Below are 15,189 nucleotides of genomic sequence, written 5' to 3' on the forward strand. Positions count from 1 at the left end.
TTATTTTATTTATGAATGTATTTCAATTTATGTTTTAAAGGGTTTTTTTTTAAATTGTAAACCGCCATGGATTGTTAATTCAGAATGATGGTATATAAATAAATTAAGAAATACATATGAAGCAGTAGGACATGTGTTAGACATGCAATCTACATATGCTAGAAGCCATTCAGACTCCTTTCATGGTTATTGCCTGGTGATCTTTCAAAATATTGCATAGAGTGCTTGATGTGGTGAAAGCACTTTGGATTCAGAAACAAGAAATGAAGAAGAGAGGCAGGATGAAAGAGAGAGGGGGGGAGAGATGAAGGAAGAGAGAGTGGAAGAAAAGGGAACGGGGAAAGGGGGCCGGAAGAGAACAAAACTGGGAGAGAAAAGAAAAGTCAGAAAGGACAAGGGAAGAGAGAAAGAAGGGGGGTGAAGCAAAAAGACAGTGAAAAAAAAAATAAAAAAAAGAAGGCAGGAGAAAGGGAGGCACTCTGGCGTGCAGAAAATATTAAATCAGCCCCTGTCCTGCAGGGGAATAGCAGGAGGGGGAGGAGGAAGCAGCAGCTCACTGTAGAAAACCCTGCGATTGTTTGAGTTCCTTAATCCAGTAGGAAAAGGGGGCCGGACTGGAGCTGCCTGCAGGGCTGCCTACTGCCGGAGTCCCAGCAGCCGCAGCCAGCGCCTGGGCTCTGCCCGCCTGTGCCTTTCCTGTCCCGCAGCCCTGGAGGATGTTTCTGCCTGCACCTTGGACGTCACCGTCCTCCCCGCTGGGGCGCAGTCGGGGGAAGGGCTCTGGCTTCCCTAGAAAGCTGCAGCTCATCTCGGGGCAGTGTTGCAAGGACCCTACCATCCACCAGCGCTGTTAACGGAGGGCTCTCCGCGGCGGGATCAACTTCCTTCCCCCTGTGCCGGGGCAGGTGACCTTTTCTTGACCCCCCCTCCCATACGGACAGGTGTTTTGGGGCCCCTTTTAAGCAGGTCCGTGTCTGTTTCCAGGGCCCTGCTGTCAGGGGGTTTGACTTTTGGCCTCTGTGGGCAGGTGAAGTTTTTGGGTGCCTGTGTTTTGGGCTCTCCAAGTAGGTGATTTTTTTTTAGGGCCCCTTTGGCCAGGTTTTGTTTTGTTTTTTTTTTTGGTATCTGCGCCCCTCAGCTGCCGTCTTGGGATTGAAATGAGGCCCTGCTGCAAAGGGAGGCTGCGGGCTCTCCTCTGCCTCTGCTCGTTGCTGCCCATGGTCACTGCCACCTGGAGCCCAGCCGCCCAGTACCAGTACAGCCCCCTGGGAAAGGAGCAGCTCTTCAGTAGCAGAAGGTAACAGAACCCTTTCTACTGTCCCCAATATGGAGCCACATCATCTTCTTCTTCAGGCTGAGTATTGAGTTGCAGGGGGAAGGTGGAGGCTTGGGGTGTTGAACGGGTGGCTGAGCAGTGGATAGAGGCTTGGATGCTCGGGGAAGAATTTCTAGGCTGGGATGGTGCTGTGGGGACATTGGATGAAGGCTCGTTTTTTTTTTTATTTATTGTGATCTAGCTCACACCTTTTCATTAGCAACATCCAGGTACAGAAAGTATTTTTCTGTGCCCAAAAGGCTCACAATCTAAGTTTTTTTGTACCTGAGGCAGTGGGGAGTGACCTGATTTGTCCAAGGTCACAAAGAGCAGCAGTGGGATTTGAACGCTGGTTCTCAGCCCGCTGCTCTAACCGCTAGGCTACTTCTCCACTCTGGTTGGGTGCTGGAGGCCCTGGGTGACTATTGAAGCATTTGCATTTTGCATGGAGACTTTGGGGCTAGCCGCAGGGTTTTGGACACCGAATGAGGTATGGATTGTGGACGTGGGTGTTGTGGAGCTGCACAGTGTGCTGTAACTCCATTCATTCACAGTACAAGGCAGTGCCGCTGGGGGACATTCTTACTCTCTCGTGGCATAAAGTGCAAATACGTAGAATTATCAGGCTGATGGGACTTCATTCACATTTATTTCTGCTCTCTTTCATGCGGGCTAGTAGAATTGACCTTGAATGCCAGTTTTGCATGCCTGCTATAGATTTCTTATCGCTAGTATAGAAATTGCTCTAGTCTAGTGACTCTTATAGTTAGAGGTGGAAATAGTTTTGGAAAACTTGTGTTACTAGCCCAACATTTTAGAAGTCAGATCAAAAAGTCTCTATAGCTTTGGTTTTTGTCCTTTTCTTCACTCGTGTTTTGTGTGGTTTCTTTTTTTTTTTTTGGGCTTAGGTTTTTTTTTTGTTTTTTTTAATCTTTCTCCCTTCTTTCCCTTCTAGCCCCTCCTGCCTCTTCTCTTTGGTGGCCAACCTGCAGCAACTTCTGTCCTGCCTGCACTGTTGCGGCTCCTCTCTCACCTGCAGATGGTGGCGGTGACAGTAGCTCTTCACCCTCCCTGGCCCAACTCTTCCATTGCTCACTGCTCAAAACTGTTCTCCCAGTCGCATATGGTTGACCTGGTGACCTAGGATTTTACCAGCCTTGCCCATGATATAGTGACCCATTTGTTAGTGAATCCCCTGTTATAGTGAATTAACCTCATCTGAAATGCAGAGCTCTTATAATGAATGTTGGTTGGATGAAGTCTGGTGCAGCGGACAGGTAACTTCATTAGAGGAAATCTTATTTTGGTTCTCTGGTAAAGAGAATTTTGTATTAGTGATTGCACGTTAAGCCCAATTATAAATGAATCGTCAGGAAGTAGTTTTCTTCCACTGTCTATTTTGAAGGAAGCAAGAGCCTTGTTCCGTTAAATCATGAGTTATCCCTGGGCAGTACAGGGTATTGAATGGACAGATCCCTATTAAATACATCTTCAGAGCCGTCATTTGCTTCAGTTCCAAATATTCTCACTCCGAGGACGGAGAAATGAGAGAAACAAAACATTGGTTTTGAACGCTGAGGAAATAGCGTTTTAAATTAAGGCTTTGGAGATTCTCCAGAAACTGGGACAGAGAGAGGACTGCCACTTATGGCTCAGAGCTGCAGATGTTAGCTCTCAGAGAGCTCTGTATGTCTTCTATATGGAGCTAATCTGGTTGCTGAGACTAAAAATGGACATTCAGGGAGAAATTTTCAAAAGCTCAGTCAAGACTTGTGCAACTAAAAATAAGGCATTCTCAACATAAGTTGCCCGCACGTGCTCGAATGATATTTCAGCTGCCTGAGAACATTTGCATAAGTTCATAATGTGCATAAACTTGGCCACACTATAAAAAAAAAAAAAAAAAAAAGAGGCATTTTGAATGGGTGCAGAGACTGTTTCAAGGGCATGTTGGGAATTTCTGCCTGCAACTTACATTTTCAAAAGTTAAGCCACATTTTCAAAATGGCTAAATTTCCACACGTGTGTTTATCCATGTAACAACTCCAGTATTCAAACCCAATTTAGGCAGGTATCTTTTGTTTGAAGGTCAGATTATTTTGTGTGCGCTTAAAATTGCACAAGTAGCTTATGCACACTGCTAAAAGCATATCCCTTGACTTGTAGTTAAGCACTGTGGCATGAGCAGGAGTGTGAATAGTTTCAGATATTTTTGAGAGTATGAATGCCAGAGTTTCTTTCAGATGTTTATGGAAGATGGATGGGAGGAGGAGCTGCAGGGATCATTAACACCCTGACAAAACATGTAAGGACAGTAATAGCCCAGCTAAAGGAATGGCAAGATTTGGGGAGGGGGGAGAGTGGGCGGCAGCTCTACTGTAACATCTGGGACAGTGTGTGATTAAAAAATGTTCCTGTACCCCCAGGTGTTCAGTCACAGGCACACTAACATCTGCTCCATGTTACCTGCTCATTACTTCCTTATCCTAACAGATAGTTGATACTGCACATCAAGGAAAAAAAACCAAAGGAAGCTTTTATTTTTTTTGCAGTATACCTTCACAAAGTCATTCTTCCCTCTTCCAAAACTGCAGATGCCAACTCTCTACCTTCTCTTTTCTTTATAATTATCCAAGGTAGAAAGAGAGAAGGCTTCCAGTCATTGCTTTCCTAGCAAACACTTCCCACCATGTTTTGGGTTTTGATCTGTTTCCGCCCAAATGCACTCTCACTGAGGCATCCTTCAGTGGTTCCCTTTAAAACAGGGCTTCTTCACGAGCCTGCCGAGGGGCTCCTCAGCCAATTGGTTTTTCAGGATCTCCATAATGAATATGCAGGAGATAAATTGCATACGCTGGGTCTCCAAGGCATGCAGATTTATCTCCTGTATATTCATTGTGGAGGTCCTGAAAACCTGGCTGACTGTAGGGGTCTCCAGGACAGGTTTGGGAGGCCCTGCTTTGAATTAACACTCAGCAAGAGAGAAGGCAAAGTTAAATAACTACAGTATTAACTACAGTACCTGTCTGTAACCCTTGCCTTAAGCTACCAATAAGGCATGAGCTTAAAAAAATCCAAAATAAATAAAATAGAGGTTAGCGCTGTGAACATCCACATCTGAAATAGGGTTGAGAGCCAAAACACCATTGATCTCCCATGCTTCATGGACTATGGATTTTGCCAAGCTGATGCATTCTGTACTAGAGGTAACTGGTGAGAGGTCCATCTGTGTAACACACAGGGCATTCCCTGGTTAATTGAGGCTTATTATTGGAGAGGAGGATCAGCCTTCATGGTAAATAGTTATAATCTGATGCTTGTGGAAAGAAATTGATATGAGATTATCATTGGGAAATTGAGATCAAGGGTGATGCTTAAGTCCTAGACCAGATCACCAGATCCTGGACCTTTTTTTTTACCAAGAGTCTCCATGCAGATATTCTCTGCTTTACGGGTTTCTGGCCTTTCTGTATGATGGGTTAGATTCCTTACCTGCTAATTTTCTTTCTTGGAGTCCTACCAGACCAGTCCAGATGATTGCAGGTGAATTTTCAAAGGAGTTATGCATGTAAATATGGTATGCTATTGTACCTATTTTTAAAAGTCATATACACGAGTTAAGTGCTCTTAACGTAAGTTAAACCTATTGACAATTCAATGGCATATCTTCAAAAGCCCACTTAACATGGATAAAGTACATTTACCTATGTAAAATGCAGTTTTAAACATGTAGATGCTTTTGAAAATCATGGGTTTTCTCCCCTACCAGCAGATGGAGACAGAGAATGAAAGCTTTGCTGGAAACAGCCTTATAAGGAACTGTATCACATACAGCCTTTCAGTATTAATTTCACAAACCACCCCCACTATGCGAACAGGGGTAAACCAATGAATGAAATAAACAACTTGTGAACCTTTTAAACTGTTAGGACATAGGCTCCCAAACTCAGATTGTACAATGTACAAAAGGTCACAATACAGAGATGAGTAGGACCATGTGTGGACTGGTCTGGTAGGTCTCCAGGAAAGAAAATTATCAGGTAAGGAACCCAATTTTACTTTGCTTATCATCCTTACCAGACCAGTCCAGATGCATGGGATGCACCCAAGCCATCCCTAGACTGGGCAGGAATCTGAAAGTCCTGCTCTCAAAATACTCACCCCAAAGGAAGTGACATTGGGAGCTTGCACATCCAGATAATGCCTGTAAAAGGAATGCAAAGAGGACCATGTAGTGGCCCTACAAAACTCTTCTGGCAACACTAAATTACATTTTGCCCATGTCATCGCCAGGGCCCTAGTAAAGTGAGTTCTACGACCCTCTGGCTCCTTTGCAATTGTACTTGGAGGCTATGGCTTCTTTAATCCATCCAGCGATTGTAGCCTTTGAAGCCATCTGGCTTTTCTTAAGCCCACTAAATAGGACAAACAAATGATCTGACAAGTGTAAACAGTTGGTCACTTTCATATAGTGTAACAACATCCTACAAACATCTAGAACATGGAGGTCTTCTGACCCGCTCCTAGACGCACATTGTTTGAAGACTGGCAACTCGAGTGACTCTTCCAAATGAAAAACAGAGACTACGTTCAGGAAAAAAGAGTGCACTATGTGCAGTAAAACACCTGAAGTAATCCACAAAAAGGGAGCCCTACAGGATAAAGCCCGCAGCTCCAAAACCCACCTCGCCGATCAAATTGCCATGAGAAATACCACCTTCAATGTAAGATCTTTTAGTGATGATTTCCTAAGGGAATCAAATGAGGTTGTTACCAAAACGTTTAAGTTCAGATTAAGATTCCAAGGGGGAACCAGCCTCCTAACTGGAGGATACAATTGCTTAACCCCTCGGAGAAAACAAGCCACATCCAGATGAGACGCCAAGGATCTAACCCCCAATGTTACCAGTGCAAGGCAGAGCCGCCACATGCACTTTGAGAGAATTCAGGGCCAGACCCCTTTTCAGCCCCTTCTCCAAGAAGGACATAACCCTGCTGCATTTCACCAAACTTCAAAGACTTTCCAGTCCCTGACAGAAGCCGAGGACGCTGAATATTTCTAAGCCTGAAGTTGCATTGCAATCGCCTCTTCTGAGTAGCCCTCACTCTTCAACCTTCTCCTTTCAAAACCTAGGCCTCGATACAGAAGCAAACCTGCTTGCACACCACCGATCCTTGATGCAGCAACTCCTGAATGGCCCCTGCACCTTGAGCAGTATAAGATCCACAAACTATGGCTTGCTGGGACACCCCAGGGCTACAAGGACTCCCAGCCTTTGGTGCCTGAATCCTTCACATCACCCAGCCTACTAATGGCCAAGGAGGGAGCACACAAAACAGAGTCCCCCTCAGCCACTCTTGTTTTCATCTTTCCTAGGATGGCTGAATTTGCTAATTACAGAACGGTTGTATTCTGCAGTTCTAAAGAATATCGTGGTGGGTGGGGAGGTGGCATGTACAGCGAATGCATGCAGAAGAACCGGGTTCTAGGACACCTGAGAGAAGTGAATATGATGGCCAAATGTCTTTATTTGGTCTAAAACATCTTACTGTGTTAAGAGTTTGCTCCATAGCAAGAGATGACTTGGACACTGGTGTCCTGCTTTGTGTGCAGGGTGAAAGAAAGAGCCGTTCCTGTTAACTGTCATCTGTGAGTGAAGTCGAGGGCCGAATGACCTTGGAGATGAAATGCTCCCTTCACGGCTCTCTTCCAGAGCAGGGCTAACCATCCCAGCCTGCCACCCCTGGTGCTGTGTTGCAGATAGTGAGCAACTTCTGTCTTCAGCAATGGAGCAGAAAGCTGTTGGGAAAAATGACAGCATGGCAGCGAAACCTTTAACCTACTGGGCAATTTGGTCACCTTCCTGGTCACACTGTACCACTGCTCTGGCCTTGTGCATTATTCTCATGGCTCCCAGAAACTCCCCCTTATGCATGTGGCAAACTTTCATACAATCCAGGTACTATAAATATGCTGTCAAGAAAACCAAGGCAAACAGAGAAAAGTACAACTTTTTTTTTGACTCGAAAGTTTCCTCTTACTTCTTTGGGTCTCAAGCTTAGTTGCAGCCAGGCCTGGGATCTGGCATCATGAGTCTTCCAACCACTTGTATGTCCTCCCTCAAACCCCTCCCCCTTCGAGGTACCTAGTTTGATCATTGCGGCTTTGCAGCAACAGTTCATGGCTGGCGACCCTACACCGGGGCTCCTTCTGGAGCCCTGCAATCATGGAATCTGAATCTGTCCACTAGGTGTCGCCCTTAAGCAATGACCATGACTCCTTCTCCCCACCCAACTTGGTTATCAAACTGGGGACCTTCCATGCTGCCAACAAGCTGGCACGAAAAGTTTATAGTTTTATTTTTAATGTACAATGTGTCTGTCAGTGTAGAACTGCTGGGAATAGCTACAAGAGAAATATTTAAAGCACAGAAGAGGGAAGTCCTACTGTATATCTGCAGTTCCTCTGAGCAGACATGACAATCTAAAGGTACATTTGTTGAGCTGTTCTTAGTTTTTCTGTATTGACTGGGGAAACACTGAACATCTTTCAAAAATAGTTTCAGTACCACTGCTGCTTTCCATTGTTCCTATTTTGCTAGATTCTGAAATTGTAGCTTATGGTTTGTTGGCCCTGTTCCCCCCTCCATTGCCAAAAATATACTGTCAGGCCACCCAGCCTAGAAGTGGCTATTGCATATGTTTCTCACCCATAACATTTTAAAATTGGTTGAGATCTTCTCTAGATGAAAGATGCATTCAAAGTATTCCAAAACCAGAGAGCTGGAATTATTTCTTTTGGTGCCTTCTGATTTTTAAAGCCCTGTAATTGGGCCCTGTGCATCTGTTTTCAGCTTCTAAGGAGGCAGGAGTTCTCAGGACTGGAAAGGGGGAGTGTTTCTCAGGTGTTTGGCAGAGCGAGAGGTGCCTGCAGTGGTGGGAGGGCGGCAGGTCATGCGTAATGGTCCCTCCAGCCTCTGACTTCATGGCAGGCTCTCTGCACTCCCCCGCCCCACCAGTGCTGTATTCACAAGCCTCCTGAAGTCTCCTCGGCTGCACTGTAGTGGGACCGACACTGCCACTATAAAAAAAAAAAAGAGAGAAAAAGAGAGCGAGAGCCACCCACGTGGGGATCTGAGAGGATGCAAGGCAGACTTCACTCACACACCATCCTGTTCTTTTCAATGTTCTTTTTAGAGGAACCAGAAGACATAGCTGTAAAGTGTTGGAGAGTTTTCAAATGGTAGCGCCACACAGACATACTCGTGCCAAAGCTTGCGAAACATTGCCGTCCTAGCTGTTGTGTAATAGGACGCCACACACACTCTTTCGGAGTCAGAGTAACCATATCGGTTCCGGTTCAGGCTGCTGTGTCTTGTATTGGACTGGCATTTTGCTGGAGGGACCTACATGGTCGTGAGAGCTCATGGCTTTCTACTCCCCTTCATGAGAGATTGGTTTGAAAAACTAATGCCAGCCCATGCTTGCTGGAAACATTTTGATTATGTGCTTCTCCTTCTCTGCAGCTTCCCTGCTGCCGCCCTCCTTCCCCCACCCAGGCCAGTCTGTGCTGTGCGAGTTCGTGGATGATCTGCGAGCACCCCCTGAGATAAGAGATACACTGCGGGCAGAAGGGCGCTCCCTGCCACTCACCGCCATGCCCGTTCTTTCTCTGGTGTTTGCCTTCTGAGAGGCTTACCCTCCCCCCCCCTCCCCCACAACAGAACCTGGAGGGTTTGGTGCCGAAATATCTGAATCTGTACCCCCTGGAAGAGAGGACTTGCAGGGGGAGATAGGATACAGACCTTCAGATCCCTGAATGTTTTTAATGATGCACGAACGTCAGACCTTTTCCAGAGGAAAGGAAACAGTAGAACCGGGGTGGGTCACAATATGAAACTTCAGGGGGGGATGACTTAGAACCAAAGCCAGGGAATATTTGTTTTCACGGAGACTGTGGTGGATGCCTGGAATGCCCTTCCGGAAGAGGTGGTGAAGACAAAAACGGTAAAATTAAAAAAGGCATGAGATAAACACTGTGGATCCTTAAAGGCTAGAGCAGGAAATTAAGGAAATGGTGCATGGGGGGGGGGGGGGGGGGGGGGGTTAAACCAGCTTGTAGTGGCAGCTGCTACCCCTAACAGAAGGCCTGGGGATTACTACCCTTAACCTTAGCTTTCATGATTTTGACGCAACTGCAGCATCGCCCTCTGCTTTGATGGGATGGGGGGGAGATGTTGAAAAGGGGAATTGGATTCCGATGACAGCCAATGCCGGGCCCTGACTTTTTACGGTCCAGGGTACTGATACGCAGACATTAGGGAAAAAGCGCAGGGCTGCTTCTACGGCCAAGTCCAAAAGCAAAGCACGTTCAAGCGGCAGCCTTGTTTGAATTAGCAGGTAGGCTGCTCACTCTGTAAAAATGTTGCTAGCAGTAATTTAGTTATGGGTTTGACAGTTGCTTGGTTTTGATTTTTAATATTTGCTACCCTTAACATAAGGCATGGGGTAACCTGCACGGAGCGGCAGTTATTACCATAAGAAGCTTGCGGAGCAGACTGGATGGACCATTTAGGTCTTTTTCTGTCGTCGTTACTATGTGATATCATTGTTTTTATGACCCGCCAGCTCAGTCAGGTTTTCACTCATGTTATAGCATGGGGTTTTCGGTGCTAGCCTTACCCAAGTATGTAATAAGGGTTCTAGCACTGAAAAAAAACTGCGCTAAAAATCCATGGTATGATTTAACACGGGTGCATGTGAACCCCATGTAAACGAAGGCATTGGCTATTACAGGGCAATGCAGGGAGCTGCATTAGCTGGGAGATATTTTAGCGTGTGTTTTTCAAGGAGGGAAATTTAATGCCTGAATTAGGGCAGGAGTAAAATTCAGGTGGTTATTTTAGTCTATCGTGTGCCCCTGTGGTGCTCTGTATAGGTGCTTCTCTGGAAATATGGATTATGTACTGCTACATGTCATGGCTCGCAGGGAGGCCCCACAAGCTGCGCCACTCGCCCAATGCCACAAGCAGCCAGCGCCTCCCCTCGTCGCAGGATACCGCTGTTGCCGCTCCTCCTTGAAGCTCCTCTTGGCCATGTGCGCACTGGACTGTGCGCAACTTAAAAGGCCTGCGGTGGAAAACTACTCACGGCACCCACTGATGACTTCATCACTTCTACCCTATAAAAGGGGCCCCCCAAGATGTCCTCTCTTCGCCTCAGCAACAGATCATCTGCAGTCCCTGGAGAGTGAGTTGCTATTTTGTTCCTGGCTTGTTCTGTTTTCCTAATAGGAGGTGTATTGGTGTTTTAGGGCCTGGTATAATATTTGCAATGTTGCCTTTTCCTAGGTATAGAGTTTTTACTGTTTGAGTCTGGCAGTTAGGGTTTACGGTATATGGCAGGTTTCCTATAGGTTCTGAGTACATTTTTTTTGCAGTATTTTTGTATTTTACAATGTTCCTGGTAGTGGATGGAGTTTGTGTTGCTGTTACTGAGGTGACGCCAGAATTTGAATATTATTTTTCTGTGATAAGGGGGAATGTTCTCGATCTGCTCTGCACCCTTTGTTGAGGGAGCTTCTGTGAATGCAGGGTACTGTAGAACTTGAGGTGTGGGTTTTCTATTGGGACTCTGTCCTATCCTATGTAGACCCCAGACTTCACTCCCAAGAGAAGAATTTTTATTGACTGATCCTCTCGAATAATTTTAGTGGTAGTTACTAAATGGTTGAAACTGGTCAGGGGTTTGTTACTTAGAAGGTTCTTCTGTCTAGAGATAGCTGTATGGGAACATAAAAAGATAATCTGTGTGATGTTCATGTATGTGTTTTTATAGGATTGGCCTTGAGGGGAGGGGAAGGTGATTGTGATTAATTATCAAAATCTCAGGGGAAAAGGAAAGCTTATAGGCCGGTACCCCAGATCTTATAGGTACCTAGCAAAGCCTCTGGGATCTGGAGCCATGAGCTTTCATAAATCCAGTTACTTGTAGTGATGGACCTGGACTGGGGGCCATGTACCAGGGCTCCTTTCAGAACTCTGCAACCATGATCTCTAAATCCAGCCACTAGATGTCACCCTTAAACAATGACCGTGATGCCCTCATCCCCAGGGTCTATGAACGCTGCTTCCAGTGTCCTATTAATTTTGAACTCAATACGATTAGCTCTCTGGCTGCCTCTGTCCCAACAGGTTTCTGGAGGCTTTCCTGGTTCGTTTTTAAAGGGAGGAGGGAGGGACGCTACTTAATACCACTAACCACACAGCAATAAATGTTAACGCAGCTGGAAAAATGTCATCTGTGGGTCCTATTTTTTTAAATGGCTGAAGTGCATTTGTGAAGAGTGAACTTTAACCCGACTGTAATGCCCAACTCCTGGTGGTAAAGGAACTGCAGTGAATGACTCAATTTTCCACTCTACCAGCGGAACGATTTGCTACACATTTTTCAACAAGCGTCAGCCAACTTTATCTTGAACAAGAGGGAAACAAAAAATAAACTGCTGCCTGGAGCCAGAAATGCTAAGCCATGATTAAAATTCAGGTCAGGGCTGGGAAGTTATTTGGGTCTCCTGGAGCTGGAGACTGTTGGGGTGGGTGTGGAAGGGAAGGAGCAGCTTCTGATAAGACTGCTTTTGTAAAAATGATTGGGGAGGAGAGAGGTTAAGTGTCTTGAACAGTGGTGGTGGGAGGGGGGGGGGGTGTGAGGGGGAAGGAGGTTGGGTTGTCACCTGACTGGAAAAGATGTGATGTTATCAGGGACCGCAGACCAAAAGTCACAGAAGCACCTGACATGTCAAAGCTTTGCTGCTGAAACTTATGGCATGTTGATGTGAGAATATGTGCGTTGGGGGGGAGGGGCTCTGTATTTCTTAGTTTGTGTGAAAGTCTGTATGAGAATGAGGGGGTCTGTGGGAAAGCAGCATAGGTGTAGCGGGGGGGGGGGGGGCATTGGGGAGGGGGAGTGCTAAATTGTCTCCCTTTTCCCCTGCCAGTGTCATCTCCCTATCCTTGCCTTGCCCCTCCCTCCCCCCCCCCCCCCCCCCAAAACTAAGCAGGCAAACTACACCCATGAAAAGCGTGAGAATGTTGTCCGTGGTGGGTTTCCTTCAGTGCAAGTGTGTGTCTGTGTCTGGCTTTGTCTCTACAGACCCCTAACTCTGTCTGTCTCACACATTCTGCTCCCTCCTGCCTTTGATCACACTTTACATGTTTTTCTGGAGAATGGTGTTTGCCTCCAGCTAAAATGCACTTTTACTGGCGATCCTTGTTTGTCTCGCTGGCTGCTGCACTGCTCTAGCAGAAGTCAGTCAGCCTTTCCTCAAGTACATTTATCTGTTCTGTTGTGACTGCACTTAGCACTGTGTGCTGTAATCTATAAACCTGCACCACTGGTACATGATTTGATTCTCTTTGGCTTGTGCTACATAGAGCATGGTTATGTGGTAAAGCATTTCATCACACACAATAGCTACGACTGACTTTGTGCCTATCATATCCCCAAGAATGTATTATTGCATTATTATCAACCAAGATTGTGATTTTACTGAAGCTAAAACATTGCTTTGAGAAGGGAATGAAGTAGTGCTCAGTAGGCCCAAAAGCTTTGGTTAAACATTAGTTTGCTTTATAAAGTTTGTTCTCACACCAGCCTCTCCGTTTGGCTTTCTGTAAACAATAGTTTTCTTTTTTATATTTAGCTTACACCCTTTCAGTGGTAGTTCAAGGTGCTGTAGGTATTTCCCAGGCCCCAGTGGGCTTACAATCAAAGGAAGCAATGCAAAAATCTGAGTGTTAAAAATGTGCTCTTAAATTAAGCACATAGGCATTTAACACACAAGCTAATTTTTTGTAATTCCTTATGCTATGCTAATGCATCGGGAGTTAAAACATGCACACAAACTGTAAAATGTGTGCAAAGAAAAGGCACAAATGTTTTCTGCACATAAAATATGAGCTATGCACCACGTGCATTCAATTTAGCATCCTTGCATGGAAATTTCATGCTAATGATGACATTAACTATTACCGCCCCCAATGTAGAGAGGTGCACTGGTGTTTTCTTAGTGCTGGAAGTTTTCATCCTAGATCAAGTTGGAGTGAAGGGATAATGATAGTCTATGGGCAGAAGTTGGAACCTATACTCAGTATTTTATGCACAGAAAACATGCTTTCTGTGCTGAAAATGTTTTTTTTTGTGCACAAAAGCCTTTGCTGCATTGGCAGTAAAGTTTGCCTACATCTGAGGGTCTATGTTGGTATGTGAACACTGGACTGACTGACTTTCTTATAGAATTTGTTGCCAGAGGATGTGGTTAGTGCAGTTAGTATAGCTGTGTTTAAAAAAGGATTGGATAAGTTCTTGGAGGAGAAGTCCATTACCTGCTATTAAGTTCACTTAGAGAATAGCCACTGCTATTACTAGCAATGGTAACATGGAATAGACTTAGTTTTTGGGTACTTGCCAGGTTCTTATGGCCTGGATTGGCCACTGTTGGAAACAGGATGCTGGGCTTGATGGACCCTTCGTCTGACCCAGTATGGCATTTTCTTATGTTCTTATGTTCTTAGTTACAGAAATTCTGTTTCTACTAGACATGTTCAACCATTAATTCCTTTCATTTTTATTTTCACTCAACACATTGTGATGTCATCTGGCATTGTTAAAGCTGCCTTCCCACTGGATGGTACCTCATGACATGTTGACTGTGTTAAAAGAGGTTGATATACAGTCACATGATCCCTTCTTGAGAAATCATAATGCTTGATTTTTCTCAACGGTTTTATAAATTAAGATGGAGACACCTACCCCTTCTCCTCCCTTACTCATTGTATTCCTACAGGTAGAAATGGATTTTTAACCAGGAGCCAAGACAGAGATCCAGAACTATCAAAAACCTGGGAAAACTGGCCCAAGCAATCGTAAATCACAAATGAACAATTTGGGAAAGTCTCAGATTATAGCAAGATTATAGTCTTTTGCTGTGAGCAGAAGACTGGGATATGGGGAGAGATGTAGAATACTATGGATAAGTCACTATAACTCTCATTGCCTCAGACTGCCACTTAGATTACTTATGACGAGTTGTGTCGCTCATGCTCTCAGGGCATGCCACAAACAATTTAAAAACAAATCAAATACACAACATTTCCAAATATTTTAACAGAAATCTATGGGCCATTGCACAAACACATATACCATAATATTTTATTTTATATACTGCATAATCAGTACAAACACTGTGAAAGCAGTTTACAAATAAAATACTCCTAATTTTGCACACAAAAATAAAACAATAAGAATAAAATCATAATTAAATAAATACTACAAAAACTAATAAAATAATATAAAATAAAAACCCTGTAGTTATAATACATATATTTTATAACATCAACAATAAAGGCATTTAAAATACTGAAGTATATTGCATTAAAATAACGATCCACTCAAATGCAAGGTGACAGTGGAAATTCAGCTACCAAATTGATCACCTTATGCTTTAATTCAACTCCTGGTCAGATGATATAAAACATGGACAAGCAACCTATAATATGCTAACCCCCAGTACCAAAATAATGTCCACTTTCCTAACATATTGTTAGAAGCTCTATGGTACAGGGACTTTTAGTACCTGGTATGTAATTTGTTGTGATGCACTCTAGTGTGGAGCACAGTAGAAATGCAGAAAGGTGAAATTTAATTTCCTTTCCTTGAGTCCTGACAAGACCAGTCCAGGCAAGTGGGATTACTCTCCCTCACCCGCAGGTGGAGACAGAGAACTTCATTCATTTTCTGACATGCTTACGTATATATTCTGGGATAGCAGGTTATGGAGTCAGTAGCCTATTGCTCTAGCTTCTTTTCCCTTTGGT

The 15,189-nt window shown here is 44.6% G+C and overlaps 1 protein-coding gene across 4 annotated transcripts in view; it reads left to right on the forward strand.

Annotated features, from left to right (window-relative positions):
• The window catches only part of LOC115073549 (EMI domain-containing protein 1-like), a 231,785-nt gene that overhangs the window by 62,228 nt on the left and 154,368 nt on the right, over positions 1–15,189 (forward strand). The window contains exon 1 of one of the 4 annotated variants that reach the window (XM_029572074.1): positions 446–1,297. The exons of 2 other annotated variants lie outside the window; for them this stretch is intronic. In XM_029572074.1, the coding sequence (XP_029427934.1) occupies positions 1,158–1,297 (140 nt within the window). In that variant the 5' untranslated portion in view covers positions 446–1,157. Of the gene's footprint in view, positions 1–445; positions 1,298–15,189 lie in introns of those variants that run through there. One more of the 4 variants, XM_029572075.1, reaches the window with a different exon arrangement.

Source organism: Rhinatrema bivittatum, chromosome 11, assembly GCF_901001135.1.
Source record: "Rhinatrema bivittatum chromosome 11, aRhiBiv1.1, whole genome shotgun sequence".
NCBI classification, from domain to species: Eukaryota; Metazoa; Chordata; class Amphibia; order Gymnophiona; family Rhinatrematidae; genus Rhinatrema; species Rhinatrema bivittatum.